At 46.5% G+C, this 15,602-nt stretch overlaps 1 protein-coding gene across 5 annotated transcripts in view; it reads right to left on the bottom strand.

The window, feature by feature from the left end:
- TRAPPC9 (trafficking protein particle complex subunit 9) overlaps positions 1 to 15,602 on the bottom strand; it is a 633,394-nt gene that overhangs the window by 114,188 nt on the left and 503,604 nt on the right. For 4 of the 5 annotated variants that reach the window (XM_060195953.1, XM_060195955.1, XM_060195957.1 and 1 more), the window contains one exon: positions 4,956 to 5,047. In XM_060195953.1, the coding sequence (XP_060051936.1) occupies positions 4,956 to 5,047 (92 nt within the window). Of the gene's footprint in view, positions 1 to 4,955; positions 5,057 to 15,602 lie in introns of all 5 variants that reach the window. The other variant, XM_060195954.1, reaches the window with a different exon arrangement.

The raw sequence follows: 15,602 nt of genomic DNA, 5'->3' as shown, positions 1-15,602 counted from the left end.
GTGAGATATTCAAAGCAGCATGGTGAATGGCTCAGCACCATTAGTCACCACACTGAGTATCTATGGAAACAACTGGAACAGGTCCTCAAAACGGACCATCAGGGTCCTGCAGCCAGTCTTCCCTCCCTCATTTTTCCACAACCCGCAGACTCCTGTCTGTGCCTGAGCTCTAGCTGGGATCTCTGCACAACCCACTGAGGACTCAGTACCCTCAGCATCTTGAGGTTACAAAGAAGACAGAGGAGTACAGACCTTTCACCACGTGGAAGCAGCAGAGCTAAGCCCTGCCTTGCCCAAGCATGCCATGGCACTCTGGTCTCATCATGCCCAAAGCAATCACAGCCTTGCTCTTTTGTCGTTAAGGTTTGGGGCTCCAGCAGGCCGGGCTAGCTTCGCGGCGGTAGACAGAGACTCAAGGACACACGGCTGGGCAGAGAACGCAGTTTAATCTTTATTCACATGGTGTGGGCAAATCACCACACCATGTGCTTCTCCATCTTTCCCCCCCCACCCCCCCCACCCCCGCGGCTGCCGGCAGGGACTCTGGAAGTCCATAGGGTTTTAGGGGCGGGGAGAAGGGGGCACGCGAAAACTAGCAGGGGCTAAACCACTACCTTCCAGAGGTGGGGGAGGGGGGGGGAAGACCAAGCCAATGTGAAGCATAGCAACACTCTTTCAATATCCCATAAAATATTAACACCTTTAGAGAATCTTTGCTGAGTGACCAACCTCCAGACACAGAAAAGGAACCATACACAAACCAATGCATACAACTTAACAACATATCTAACAGTGATGTCTTAACCCCAACAAGACAAACTTGACCCCTTAGACAAATTTTATCAGCTTATTTAGAAGGTTGGGTCATCCTATTCTGCCACTTGAGAAAGACTGGTCCTGAAATGAATGCAGCCTAGAATATTCCCAGCTGTGATCATGGACTGTGCACTCAGACTGCCAGGGATTCAGAGGTTACACAGGCTCCTGTGCTAAATGTGAATATGCAAGGGCCCTGGGTCAGACTGAACTGTATAAATACAATTCATCGTATTTATATACTTTCTTCGAGTTTAGGAGCTACTCTCTGCCCTGATACAGCTTTCTAGCCCTATTCTCAACTCTGACACCATCTTCCCAGACAATATTTTTAGTCTACCTGCATATTAGCTATCAAGCTTAAGCAAAAACTCCTAAAGTCATGGGCCCCTATGAACATACCTAAAATAGACTTCTGCGCTTCTTTTTACCCAAAAATCCCTAGTCTCATCTGCTCTATTCCTAATTTCTTTTTTAAAAACTATTTACTTATTTTTTTATTTTCCCTTTGGTTGCCCTTGTTGTTTTATTGTTGCAGTTATTATTGTTGTTGTTACTAATGTCATCGTTGTTGGATAGGACAGAGAAAAATGGAGAGAGGAGGTGAAGACAGAGAGGGGGAGAGAAAGACAGACACCTGCAGACCTGCTTCACCACCTGTGAAGCGACTCCCCTGCAGGTGGGGAGCCAGGGGTTTGAACTGGGATCCTTGTGCCGGTCCTTGCACTTTGTGCCACCTGCGCTTAACCCACTGCGCTACTGCCTAACTCCCTATTCCTAATTTCTTGTTTCTGTTTATTGTTTAGTTTTACTAATAGGCCTTGCTTTATATCTTATGCCTTTCAGCCACCAAGCTGCAGATGCTATCATGATTTCATTCTGACTTCCCTGGGCAGATGACCTCACCAATGTGTCCCAGAAGCTCAACTCTCCAGAGCCCTACCCCACTAGGGAAAGACAGAAACAGGCTGGGGGTACAGATCAACCTGCCCATGTCCAGTGGACAAGCAATTAGAGAGGCCAAAGCTCCCATCTTCTGCACCCCAAAGATAGTTTTGGCCCATAGGCCCTGAGGGGTAAAAATGTTAGGGGAAGATGACCAGAGGGCTCTGAACCCCAACTGCACTAAGACCCACAGAGAGAAGAGGAAATAAAGAAGGACATTCAGAAGTAGCAACAGATGTCGATGTGACGTAAAAAGAAAGAGAAGGCAGGATCATAGAAAAAAATGGGCATATTCTTGCCTTCAGGTTCATGATTAGTCAACAATTTGTTCTGCTTCATATCTGAACTCTTTGTCAATCACCAGGTTTTCAGATTATACCAGAATGCCAACCTGACTTCCCTGGGCAATGTGTCCTGAAGCCCCACCTTCCCAAAGCCCTGCCCCACTAGGGAAAGAGAGAGACAGGCTGGGAGTATGGATCAACCTGTCAATGCCCATGTTCAGCGGGGAAGCAATTACAGAAACCAGACCTTCCACCTTTTGCACCCCACAATGACCCTGGGTCCATACTCCCAGAGGGATAAAGAATAGGAAAGCTACAAGGGAGGGGATGGGATACAGAGTTCTGGTGGTGGAAATTGTATGGAAATGTACCCCTCTTATCCTAAGGTCTTGCCAATATTTCCATTTTATAAATAATTTTTTGTAATATGAGCAAATATATGTAAATACAAACAGTTACAGAAATAATAGTGGTGCACCAGTGAAGCACAAGTACAAGGACCCAGGTTCAAGCCCTGCTTCTCACCTGCAAGGGGTCTGCTTCACGAGTGGCGGAGCCAGTCGATATGTCTCTCTTTCTCCCTCCCTTTATCTTCCCTTCCTCTCTCAATTTCTCTCTGTCCTATCTAATAAAAAAATGAGAAAGAGAAGCCAAACCTTCCACCTTCTGCTCCCCATAAAGATTTTTGGTCCATACTCCCAGAGGGATAAAGAATAGGGAACCTTCTAAGGGGAAAGGGATATGGAACTCTGGTGGTAGGAATTGGATTGGATGGAATTGTACTCCTCTTATCCTACAATCTTGTCAATCATCATTAAACCACTAATTTTAAAAAGTTAGAAAAAGAAAAGAAATGCCACGAGGAACAGTGGATTTGTCGTGCTCACACCATGCACCAACAATAACTTTGGTGACAATAAAAAATTTAAAAATAATAATAAATAAAAAGAAATAATAGTAAACCCATATCTGTGACCATGGAAGAACTACTGCAGTTTGCAGTGGAGAGAACGGGAACACAGTACCAGACAACGTGGTATTATACCCTCTGTTATCTCACAATTTTGAAAATGAGTATTAAATCACTAACACAAATGAAAGGAAATGAGATAAATGCATTTAAGTTAAAGAAAAAGTGTTTATAACTAGAGAAATGTCTATGGTTTGCTAAAGTAGCAATAAAGAAGAAAAAAGTACCCCCCCACACACATATACAGTGATAAGTCTGTGAGAAATCTTTAAAAGATCTGGAGAGAAGACAAAAATGAAACAAAATAGCAGTTATTTGGCTTAAAGGGGTAAATTTTCTCTGTTCAACACCTTTCTGCTATTTTCCTAGCTTTCTATAGTGATGACATGCTGTTTCAACGAGATGATCTAGGAAAAAGGTCAAGATTCCATTTTGTAGGTAAAATAGGATATAAATACACATGGAGGAGTCGAGCGGTAGCGCAGCGGGTTAAGCACACGTGGCGCAAAGTGCAAGGACCGGCGTAAGGATCCGGGTTCAAGCCCCCGGCTCCCCACCTGCAGGGGAGTGGCTTCCCAGGAGGTGAAGCAGGTCTGCAGGTGTCTATCTTTCTCTCCCCCTCTCTGTCTTCCCATCCTTTCTTCATTTCTCTCTGTCCTATCCAACAACGATGACATCAATAACAACAACAATAACTACAACAACAATGAAAAAAAAAAGGGCAACAAATGAGAAAATTTAAAAAAAAAAAAGCCTCCAGGAGCAGTGGGTTCATAGTGCAGGCACCAAGCCCCAGCAATAACCCTGGAGGCAAAAATAAATAAAATAAACACACATGGCAGGGTATTCCACAGGGGATGGGCTGTTTCTCTTTATGACTGTGGGGCTGATGGGAAGCTCGCTGGAAAGAAGGTAAAAATTCCAGGTATGTTTTCTACCACTACGCAGAGAAGCCTTCTGAGGTATAAACAGTGACACCCTCTACAGAAACATCACTCTTCTTGGTGAAGAGTGAGGGTTTGTGGAAGGAGCCCCAGGATGTAAATGGGGTCCACTCACAGTTATTAAGATGGCATCTCTTTTGGAAACCCAATAATCTACCCCATGGAAGATAGGAGCCAGATGTAGGACCCCCCCCCTTCCCACCCCTCACAGACTGGTGGGACAGCAAAGGGATGCTTTCCTCTTCAAGTTCCTTGAGTAATTTTCCTGAGACTCTAGCACCAGATGATAGTTTTTGAATATTTCTAGGATTAAAGGGGTATATATATATAGTTTTATAGTTTATAAATATAAATAATCTTTTATAGTCTCTACATATATATATATATATATATTCTTTCAACATATGTTAACAATAACTTGTGTTTGATCCAAAATAGATGATGTAATGATATCATTTTCAGAAAATAGCAAATTCTTTCTCACCTCAACAAAACTACTGCATTGTATTTGCTTCCCGGCACAACTGTTTGAACTGCTCTTGAGAAGGGCACAGACTGGGGTAGAGTTCAAGGTGCCATAGGAAGCACTTATTCAAATACACTGCTCTCTATGCTAAGCCACGGTGATCTTTCACAAGTGAGCACCGGGCAGACTTAAGGTGCCCACCACATACACACCACCTCCCGCTAAATGTGAAGAGTTGTCTGAGAAAAGCTATTGCCAGGAAGCAGGAGGCAACCACAGTCATCAACCCATCACTCAGAACCAGGGACATCTGTCTATCCCAGACATGCTTTTCTGGACTTGTTCACTGCACTTGTCCAGGCAGGACAGCAGACACTATTGTGTCTATCTGGTCACCCGTTCTGCGCCAGTGACCACGAGTACCAGAGCCTCCTTCCAGCATCAGCTATCAGAACACACTTCAGATGCCCAGCTCAGTCAACACACCGATGCCCAAGTGGTGAATGTCTGCCCCACACGGTGCTACTCACCCCACTGCAGAGGTGCCAGCTGGAGATGCTCCAGGACCAGCTGGTTCAGGACTCCTTCCACGCTTGCCTCGCCAGTGCGCTTCAGAGAAGGGTGCGTCTTGGTCAAGGAAAATGCAAGTGCCCTTGATCCCAGAGATTCTTCTTGTCCCTGGGAGACATTCTACAAGTTTCCAGACAGAGAATGGGGGGGGGGAGGGGAGGCAGTGACAACCCACATCTTGTGTTTCCCCTCTTCTCAGTGACAGTCTTGGGATGCATTGGATCGACCTTCTCGTGGTGCATCCCGTGAGTACCCATTCACTGGGGAAACTGACGATCCTTCCTAGCCAACTGAATCCACATGGATCCCAGTCACTTTCAAAGCCAGCAACAAGCAGCTCCTGACAGCTTTCAACCTGACGCTGTTGACTGGCTACGGAAGAAGGGCAAACGCTAGAAGAAGAAGAAGTGACAGTCTGAATAAACTGCTGAGACTTCACTTGAGTATGGGAAGTAGACACACTAAGTGCCTCCTTCCTCACCCCAAAAGCTGATCAATTGAGCTCTTGTTATATAAAGACAGGGAATTCACTGGGATCATTTTAATCCAACAGCTATTCTTGCTGGGGGAAATAAAGCTAATGGAAGGGTCTTTTTTTTTTCCCCTCAATAAAGCCTACCAACTGTGGTGATTCACAGTTCAACATGACTAAGTGCCTTTCTTAACATGTGTTGATTTCATGCTGGTTTCGTATCTGCCGTGTTCTGTATCCCGGTGTAATTACACATATTATTACGAATGGGCTCACTTACGAGAGCTCATAATCAAGGAAGTCATAAAGTCTCTCAGCAAGTATTAGAGGATGGAGAAATTAGGTTTAGAAAGGCAGAAAATGGAAGTCTCCCAGGGACTTAATATTAAACAGCCAACATGGCTTTGAGAAGCAATCTATAAATCTGTATCCCTTTCCCTACATGATTAATGAAGCATTCAAGTTGAAATCAGAGGAGAAGAATGTGGCTTCTGACATCCTCTAGTGATTACTAAAGTGATGGGAATGATCTACTCCTATAGCAAGTTCACTGTATTCAGGAAACACATGGTGTGTCTACAATAAGTCAGGCACAGTAAGGAGTGCAGTATGCTGAAACTGTCAGACATGGAGTTGAAATCTGGCAGCCTTACATTCTGGCGAAGACTACAATACAGACTTGGACAGTCGGGGGCCAGGCAAGTGGCTCACCCGGTAGAGCACGTGCATTACCGTTTGCAAGGGCCCAGGTGTAAGCCCTAGGTCTCCTCCACCTGTAAGGGGATGGGGAGGAGATTGATGAGTGGTGGAGCAGGCTGCAGGTGTCTCTCCTTCTCTCACCCTCCTCCTCTATGTCTCATTCTTTATCAAAAGAAAAATGTAGCCTCTGGACTCCCACCTTTGCACATTCTGTTCTCTACCAGGAAATGCTTTTCCCTGCCCCCATTCTCTTTTCTAACCTGTTAGCCTTGAACTTAATTAGACCTTGCCTTCTCCAGAAGGACTTCCTGGGGTCCCGCCTCTGCTCTACGGCTCTTCAGACTCCCACCACTGGGCTGGGTCTCCCCTCTCCCTGCTGTGAGCCCTAAAAATGTCACCTTTCTCAAGAGAAACTACCCTGGGCATACAAATAGCTGTAATTCTTTAAACGCTGACCCACATGCAATACACATTTCCAACTTGAAACAAAATAATTTCTAAAAATAGTAAACAAAGGGCTGTGAGCAGTGGTGGTGGCCCTGCTATGTGTGGACACAGCTAGAAGGAGAACTGGGCAGGAGAGGACACCTCATGCAGTGAGTTGACAGATTCAGGTTTAATGTGCACGTTTTTGTGTTTCCTTCTGTTTTCTTTCCTAATTCTTTCCAGGGGTTATATCCTCACTCATATGAAGTCTTCAGGATGCCGCATAGCCCCTTTTATTAATAAAAACCACAACAAAACCACATGGGCTTTTCAGGCAGGCGACCCCTGGTGCTTACAGAACAGAAGTGCTCCTGTTGGCGCTCCGTCTTGGCCAGGAGGAGGCACTTTGATAGGATTAGTTAGAGGAGTGAGTTCTCCTGCAAGTCATTACAAAGTTGCCAAATGGCACCGGGGCTTTGGAAACCATTCCAAGAGCATATTCCTGTATTCATTTGCTTTCGGATGTGAGCCATAAAATTATACAGCTGAGCCAATAAACCTGATTACCTGTATGCACACTCCCTTGCCCTTTCAGCCCCACAGGATAGCAAAACAGTCCTGGGTCTGTGTCTAGGAAGACGAGTGCTAGACTGGGAGGCCTGTGCTGGGAGGTCAGCTGCCCTAGTCTGTCACAGTGACAGCATGACGATAATGCCATAGGAGTGTGGTGGACATGTCAGTCATTTCTTACACAAACAGATGCTGGCATTTAGAGCCAGAGGTCAGTAAATAGCAATGATAATGATTCTTACCAGAGCCTTTGAGGTACCTGGGTCACCCTCAGCACTTATAACCCAATTGGGGCTTGGCCGGCCTCCTACACCCTGGACGGAAGGCTCCTGGGTACTCTCCATGGTGCTGAAAAGCACATTTACCCTTATATGCCTTTATAGTCACTTAAGTGCACTAACCACAAATCCAAGGAGTCAATACATAATAGATCCTTGTCCTTAAGACTCTGCTCATGGGACACTGACACTACATCAGGGTTGAGGAAGCACTTCTGGTACAGACCTCAACTGTGCAAATCTCCTTGACTGCACTCACAAGAGTCTGCCTAACCCACAGGCTCCAGACATTTGTTGCTGCGGCTGATCCTTCATTGGCCATGGTGAGCCCCTTGGGGGAACAAATTAGGTTTCCTGCCTCTAAGTGCCCAAATCAGATCTGCAGATCTGAGAGGCGTGAAAGTCATCTAGATGAGATTGCTTCCTGGAATTATACAGAGGGACGAGTACTGGCCGCTTTAAGTTATAGTGCACAAGGTGCCGTGGTTTATCCTAACTCATGACCTCCACTACTTCGAGGAGTGAATGTTACTGACCACCTGGCTTCTGGTCCCAGGGAACTCTGCTTTCTACAGAGTGGTTTCCTCTATGTGTCCAGTTCACTCTAGTTCACTGCATGCTCAACACAACTTTGACTTTGTGACTTTGAACCCTTCGCTCACCATATACCCCAGGCACATGCCATGGCTTATCCAAGTTCATGTGTACTAGAAAATGGGACAGATGCCACACAGGGCAAGAAATCTGACTAGCAGAAAAAGGTTCACACATAAAAAAATAGATTAAAAAACAATCACTAACATGATGGTGATTGTTTTTAGGTGGTGATCTCCAAACTTAGAGAAGCCTTTACCTAGAGCCTTTCTCCACACATAAGAACAAGAGTGGGGTCATTCCTCTGGCTTTCCACCACACCTTCTGTAGCAGAAACAGGGCTCCAGCAACCTGGTGTCCAACAAAACGCAACGCCAGTTTGAACAGCATCCCTCTGTTTCACCTCTATACCTTTCAGAGGTGTCACCAAGACTGGAGGTGCAAGGTGGCAGGAGCTTCAAGTCAGACCCACAGAGACCTCCATCTCTTTAAAGACTCTTGATGTGGTTTTCCCAAAGCAAGCAGCACACTCCCACAACCCACAGCCATGTATGCCACTGACACACCATGCCAGGATAGAAGTGGGGTGGCCGAGAGGCCTGTGTTTCCTGATGCCAGGAGAGCAGGCTTTTGAAACTGAGTCTGAGCAACTGCTCCCATGAAAGTCTGCCGTACCAGCCCACTACACTTGGGGGTAAAACCCAGCCCTCTTGGCATCAGATATGGGGGCCAAGAACTGGATTATCCTGCTGTGCCGCCCCTTGCAGCCATCTTGCTCCTCCATGGGTGACTCCTTGGAACTACTGCTCTTACTACAACAGACTGTGTTGCTTCCTGCCCCGGTATTTTAACTGCCACACTCCCCGTGCCTGAAGCCCTCTTGGTCTGGTCTCCCTAGTGGTCACATGCTCACTTCTGAAGCTTATTTAATTGCTGTATCTGTGAGGTTCCCTCCCATTCACCACCAGCTCAGAAGGTTGCCTGCCTCTCCTAGGCTCTGACGACTGCACTCTGTTCTGAATCTCTCCTATGTGCCTCCTACTCCAGGAAGCATGCCTTGATTAGCCTCCACATACTTATTACTACCCACCAGAGGAGTCATGGTAGCTGCTAAGGATGGAAAGTCTCGCTGAGACCAAGCTTTCTTGCTCAAGGCTTTCTCTGCCTACTACACTAGTCATCCATCAATGTGTGCAGCCCTTCTGTTCAGAAACAACTGAATATACGCTCTCCCAGCTCATCTTCTCCAAGTCATGGGACCATGAATGTTTGCTTCCAAATCTTTGAAAACCACAACCACATGCAAGGGAAATGCAGCAAGTTAATAAAATAACCTTCCTCTATTTTTCTGCTCGGCTATTGACAGTGAAGTATTCAGTGATTCACTGTAATCAAAGGACTATTTGAAACTATTGAGCAGCTTTTGAGATTCTGTTTATTTATCTGATGGATATTTATCAGGACCCAGTCTAGTATGATTGCTAAATTGACTCTCCCCCAGGGCACATGCAGCCTGCTGGGTGACCAAACATGAGTTCTACTGAACTCACATCTTGCAAGAGAAAGAGAGCACTGTGTGTGTAGAACACCTGGCCAGCATATGTGTGGTCTGTGAGGCAAATGCATAAGGGAGCAGATGACAGAGAAGCTTTCCAACTGGTTTCTAGGTGAGTATCGTGTGTGTGTGTGTGTGTGTGTGTGTGTGTGTGTGTGTGTGTTTGTGTGTATCCCCAGGAAGATGGTCTGCATCTCACATGTAGCTTTGGAAGAAGAACTACAGGTGCAGCATTCAGCCCCACTTCAGCTCAAATAAATTAGCAAATTGTCATACACAGAAATTACGCTAATGGAAAGACTGCTTTAAATGATTAATGAGCCTCTTTCCTGTGACTTTGTTTTCCAATGTGCACCATGAACTTCGAGATTGCTGATGTTGCGCTGTTCTCATCGCAGGAAGAGTCACCAGCACCTCAGCTTTGCTCCCTGGCTCCAAAGACTCAGTCAGTCAGGAAAGGCCACCTACAGAAATGACCTGTCAAAGAGGCAGGCTGCAAGTGTTTCCCTGCTGCTAGTCCTGTTGGGTTGACTCAAATCTTTGAGTGTCAAGAACAGATGAGCTGGATAAAGTACACTGTCTGAGGCAGGCAGAAGCCAACCAGCAGTGTGGCCAAGGATGCTTTGCTGTTCCCAGCACTAAAGTAAGTGAGACTCCAAGGCCAGACACTCAGGTGCAAACTTCAATTCGGTCACTCATTAGCAGACTGACATAGGACAGATAAATTAAGTCACTTGGCTTTGATTTTCCTCATCTGTAAAATGTGGATAAAGACTATTTTCAGGGAGTTTTGTGAGCACTTACTCAAAGCTCTGTAGATTGTTTAAAACTGTGGCTGGCATCTAGTGAATTCCATAACACACACCACTCTATCCAGATCCTACAGGAAATCACTGCTTTGTAAGCTGGGAAAGTCCTTCTCTCCTTATGTAAGTCGTGAGATTGGAAAAGTATGCACCTGATGTGCCAATCCCTGATTCCTTTCAATGAGAAGCTTAAAAGCTGTGTGGCTAACGTATTTTGGATTTTGACAAGACCACAATCTAATCTATCCTCCTCACCTTACCCTTCTACTCAATGAAGGCCAAATGGCCGGCGCCCCTTGAAAGCATTAGGGACCAGGCACAACCTCCTCTTTGGCTAGCAAAGCTTTCCCACTACAATAGCTCATTGGCCTCTAAACCCAGTGGCTACACACACTCAATCCCCAAAGGCAGATTGACAAGGAAAGCCTCCATCTTTCCACCAGTAAGGATTCAGTTGCACTGATGTGACTGAAATTTTTTGTATCTGAATTACTTTAGATTAAAAATAAATAAATAAGTAAATAAAAACAGAGCACTGTGTTTCAAAGGAGCCTTGCTTTAAGACCTTTAATTGCCCATATGGAATGAAAGGACAGAGCTCAACTAAGAAACATTCTAGAGGGAGCAGGAGATAGCTCACCTGGCAGAAAAAACAATTTAACTCTTTTAAAACTTTACTTTACTTGATAGGACAGAGAGAAATTGAGAGGGAAAGGCAATAGAGATGGAGACAGAGAGAGATACCTGCAGAAACTACTTTTACCACTCATGAAGCTTTCTCTCTGCAGGTGGGGATTAAGGGCTTGAACCCAGGTCCTTGTTTGAATGGTAATATGTGTACTTAACCAGGTGTGCCACTGCCTGGCCTTGAACACACACTTTTTACAGTGTATGAAGACCTGATCAAGCCCCTAGTTACCATATGGGACCAACTGCACTAGGGAGGCTTCACAATTGGTGGAGCAGTATCTCTCCTCTCTCAATATCTAAAAGAAAAATGTCCACTAGATGCAGTGGAATCATACAGGTGCAGAACCCTAGCAATAACCTTGGTGGAAGGGATGGAGTGATGGAGGGAGGAAGGGAGGAAGAAAGGATGGAAGGAAGGAAGGAAGGAAGGAAGGGAGGAAGGAGGAAGGAAGGAAGGATGGAAGGGAAAAGGAAGGGGAAGGATCCTGGAGAATAAACTTCTATGAAGAGGTTAGAGGGCCAAATTCAGCAACTCTATATAGACAGTTCAATCTCTGCTCCTGTATTACAAGGGAGGAGAGGTAGGCTGGTGGCAAACTCTCTCTCTTTTTTGCTTTTTTTTTTTTTGCCTCCAGGGTTATTACTGGAGCTCGGTGCCAGCACAATGAATCACTACTCCTGGTGGCCATTTTTCTTCATTTTTATTGGACAAGACAGACAGAAATTGAGGTGGGAGAGAGACAGAGGAGGAGCAAAAGATAGATGCCTGCAGACCTGCTTCACTGCTTGTGAAGCATCTCTCCAGCAGGTGGGGAGCTGGAGGTTTGAACCCCGATGCTTGCTTGGGTCCTTGCTCTTAGAGATAGATGCACTTAACTGCCTGGCCCCCAGGGCAAACTCTATCAGAAAGAACATGGTCTTGCACATGGGTCGACAAACAGAAGGCACTGTGCCACAGTCCCACAGTGAAAAACCACGTAACAAACGATGACAAGTGTCATGGACATTATGTAGCTTCTCAGGTTTATAGAGGTGACTGCCACCCACCAGGCAAACGCAGGCCCACTCATCAAGCATGCCTGGGGTCAGCCTAAGAAGGCAGCTGCCCAGGGCTGCATGGCCTCCACTCTAGAGAAATAGCTGTACTGCTCCACACCTGTTTACTTCCCAGTTTAGATCCCTGTGACCCTTGAAGCCTGCAGAGACATCGCTTTCCCACTCTGGGTGGAGAGACTCAGAGACCTAAGGCTCAGTTTGCACTTGGGCTCCTGGGTCCCTCTGTCTGGCTTGCACAGCAGCCAGATGGTTATAAATGGTCTCTAGACAGAAGGGGGAGATGCATGCTCATCAGACCACCTGGCAGAGACACTGCCCAGATGGTTCAGGCCATCGACTTTGTGGGGATCAGCTGAACTGTGCACAGGGCTCTTGCTGTGAAATCCATATGGGGCTGGATTCTGACATGTCAGCAAGTACCTCACCAGCCCCTGCTGTGCTCTTTGTAGGGAAACCGACAACAAAAATGAGGACAGTAAGAAGGTGAGATTTCAGCGAGCGAGCTCCGCACTCATCCACCTGTTTCCACATGGGCCAGGCTGCCCTCTGGCGAAGAAGCCAGCCCTCCACTAGGACAAGTTCTGCTGGCGATGTGCTCCTTTCACAGACATAGCACACAGCAGCAAGCAGCTGAGCTGAGAACATGCACGTGGTTGCAGTGTTTATCTGCAAGTAAGGCCACGAGGCACCAGGAATGGGAAAGGCAGCTCTTTCTATTGTGTCCGCAGCCAGTGATGCTCAGGGCAGTGTCCCCAGTGAGCAGTACTGCCACCCACACGTGGTAGATCATGAATGAATAGTTGAGGGAGTCGGCTAAGACCTGGCCTTGGGAGCAGCAGGGTCTGGGTCTTTGTAAGACCCATAAGAAGCCAGGGATAAGCACAAAGGGCTACAGAGGCCCCAGGGAAGGCCTGTTCCAGCTGGCCAGGATGGGAGAGGGCCTGCTGGAGAAGGCTTCCTGGAAGAGGGGGTGCAAGGTCAATGTTAGGGTGAACAAGACTTGGTGGATATTCTCTCTCCTCTTTGCAGTTACAAGCAAAAAGTGAAAATAGTGGCCGGGGTGCTGCAGAGAGTTCCAGACTTGAAAGCATGAGATTCGAGATTTATTCCTTGGTATATGTTGCTGAAGTGATGATCTTTTCTCTCCCTCTCCCTCTCCCTCTCCCCCCCCCCCCCTCTCTCTCTCTTTCTCCCTCTCTCTCTCTCTCTCTCTCTCTCTATATATATATATATATATATATATATATATATATATATATGTAAATAGGTCTAAAACAAAGAAATGGGCATGCATTCCACACATGCTGGTCACTCTGAAAGGTTCACAGAACTATAATCCTCATCTTTTGTGAGAGCGTCAGCAGCAGGGGATTGGGCACGTGGTGGTCAGTCCTTGAGGTCATCTGGCCTCTTGTCTTCTGCTCAGGGGAGCTTCCCGAGAGGTGAGGTCTCTGGAAGGCTCACATGAGGAAGGATGTGAAGCAGGGCTCCCGTCTTCCCACACTTGTTAGGACCAGGGGCTAGGAACACGTCTCATGATATCATAATGTGACCTCATGTCTACTAGTCATTCAGAAGCCAACAAGTATCTTGGGGTCCTGGCAATTCAGTGAGCTGCATTGTCTTAGGTGAGTCACTCAGCTTCCAAACTTTACTTATTTTTCCTTCACTTTGGAGGCGGGGTGGGATTGGGTGGGGATAATAGCACCCTGTCCTCCTCAGTCTTTTGTCTTTCTTACTTTCTTATTATGCTGTGTGTACGTGATGCTGGGTGATGAATCCGGGGCCTTGCCCTTCTGCAATACCAGTGAACTACCTCCAGGACATTTTTTTTTCTTTCCCCTATATTTGTTTAAAAAGGGATGGTGGAAAAGGGAAGGGAAAGAAAGGCAGAGATAGACACTACCATTGTGAAAGTGAATAGTAAGTGGGGAAACGAAGTTTCTGAAAAGTGAGTATTTTAATTATAGAAAAATTTAAGAGAGTCAGCAGGATAGCTCACCCGGATAGGGCATTTTGCCAGGTACCTGACCCAGGCTTGAGCCTGGCCCACATTGCACCACAGGAAGCTTTAATGCTGTGGTATGTTTATCTTCGTCTTTCTGTCTGAAAAAGTCAGTCTGGAGCAAAGAAGCCCAGGCAACTACAAAAAGAAGCAATATGTGACGTGTCAATTCCACTCTAGCATGAGTGGATGTCAGTGCACATGACAGGTTCTGTGTCTTGGTTTTCATCACCCAGTGGCTGACTGTCTCTGTCACCTCCAACATACAAAGTCACCTGTGCCCTGCGTGGGCCTGTGGAACACAGCTATGAGCGAGGGAGGTAGCATGCTAGTGGCTCTTGACAGATGATGGGGACCATGATCCTGAATGTCTTCACTGTCACGTCTCCGGCCCAGCTCCTTGTAAATGCTTGTCTCCCATTCCACAGATCAGGGGTGAAGCCAGACAATAGGAGGGACTGGAGAGCAGTCAGGTGACTAGACTGCACCTGCAGTGGTTTATCTGGAGGTGCAGCAATCCCCAAGACCTGCTGGGAGATGAGGATGGAATGGGAGGGCCCTGGAGGCAAGGACCCACAGCAGGGCAATGAGTTTAGTCTTTACTCGGAGCCTGAAAAGAGGGAGCAAACAAAAAAGCAGAGGAAACAGAGGGGAGGGCAGAGAGAGAAAGTGCAGGCAAGGAAGGAAGGAGTGGAAGGCAGGCCAAGACCACCCTGCATTCTGTGTCACCTGTCACAGGGAACCACTGGGTCACTGCTGCTTCTCAGGCCCTGGAGTGCTTAGAGCTCACAACCCCACATTCGGAAGCTCCTGTCTAGCTGGCTGCATGGTGTCTATTTCTGTGTCTGTCCCTCTGCACAGATGGGGGCATCTCCAGGACCCAGCAAATGGAGCATGGAAACATGGGACAATCTGAAGTGAAATCACGAGGCAGAGGAGAAATGGGGCCCAGCTCCTGGTACGCCCTGGCTGCTTCTGTAGGAAGGTATACACGCATCCCTGACAAGATCCTCAATTCTCTCTGAAACCTGTCTGTGCGACCTCATTTCCTACATATGGGCAACTGTTAATACTATGGACGGGTGTCAAATTAGGCTCGATTCTTTTTAATAAAGTCTAAATATTGAGAAAAGATTGAAATGCACAATGAAATCATTAGCCAATTCAATCTTTGGTCTTTCCATCTGCTTGAATTCAGGTTTACAATAGCAAAAGTCTGCTATTCATCCCATGCCAGATGTCATTAGCAGATGAGAGAGGGAGAGAGAGAATGTGAGAGATGGCCATAGAGCTAATTCTCTAATCAAATTTACCTATCAGGATAGTCTCTTATAAATTTCCAACCACTGAATTTAAGAGACAGGTGTGCCTGGCACATGGTAGGCATTTGACAAATATTTGGTGGATACATCCTTTTAGGGAAGACGACCTCTTAACAGAGTGCACAGTGAAAGTG

The sequence above is a fragment of the Erinaceus europaeus genome, chromosome 8, assembly GCF_950295315.1.
Source record: "Erinaceus europaeus chromosome 8, mEriEur2.1, whole genome shotgun sequence".
In the NCBI taxonomy this organism is placed as follows: Eukaryota; Metazoa; Chordata; class Mammalia; order Eulipotyphla; family Erinaceidae; genus Erinaceus; species Erinaceus europaeus.
This window is presented reverse-complemented; position numbering and strand designations above follow the sequence as displayed.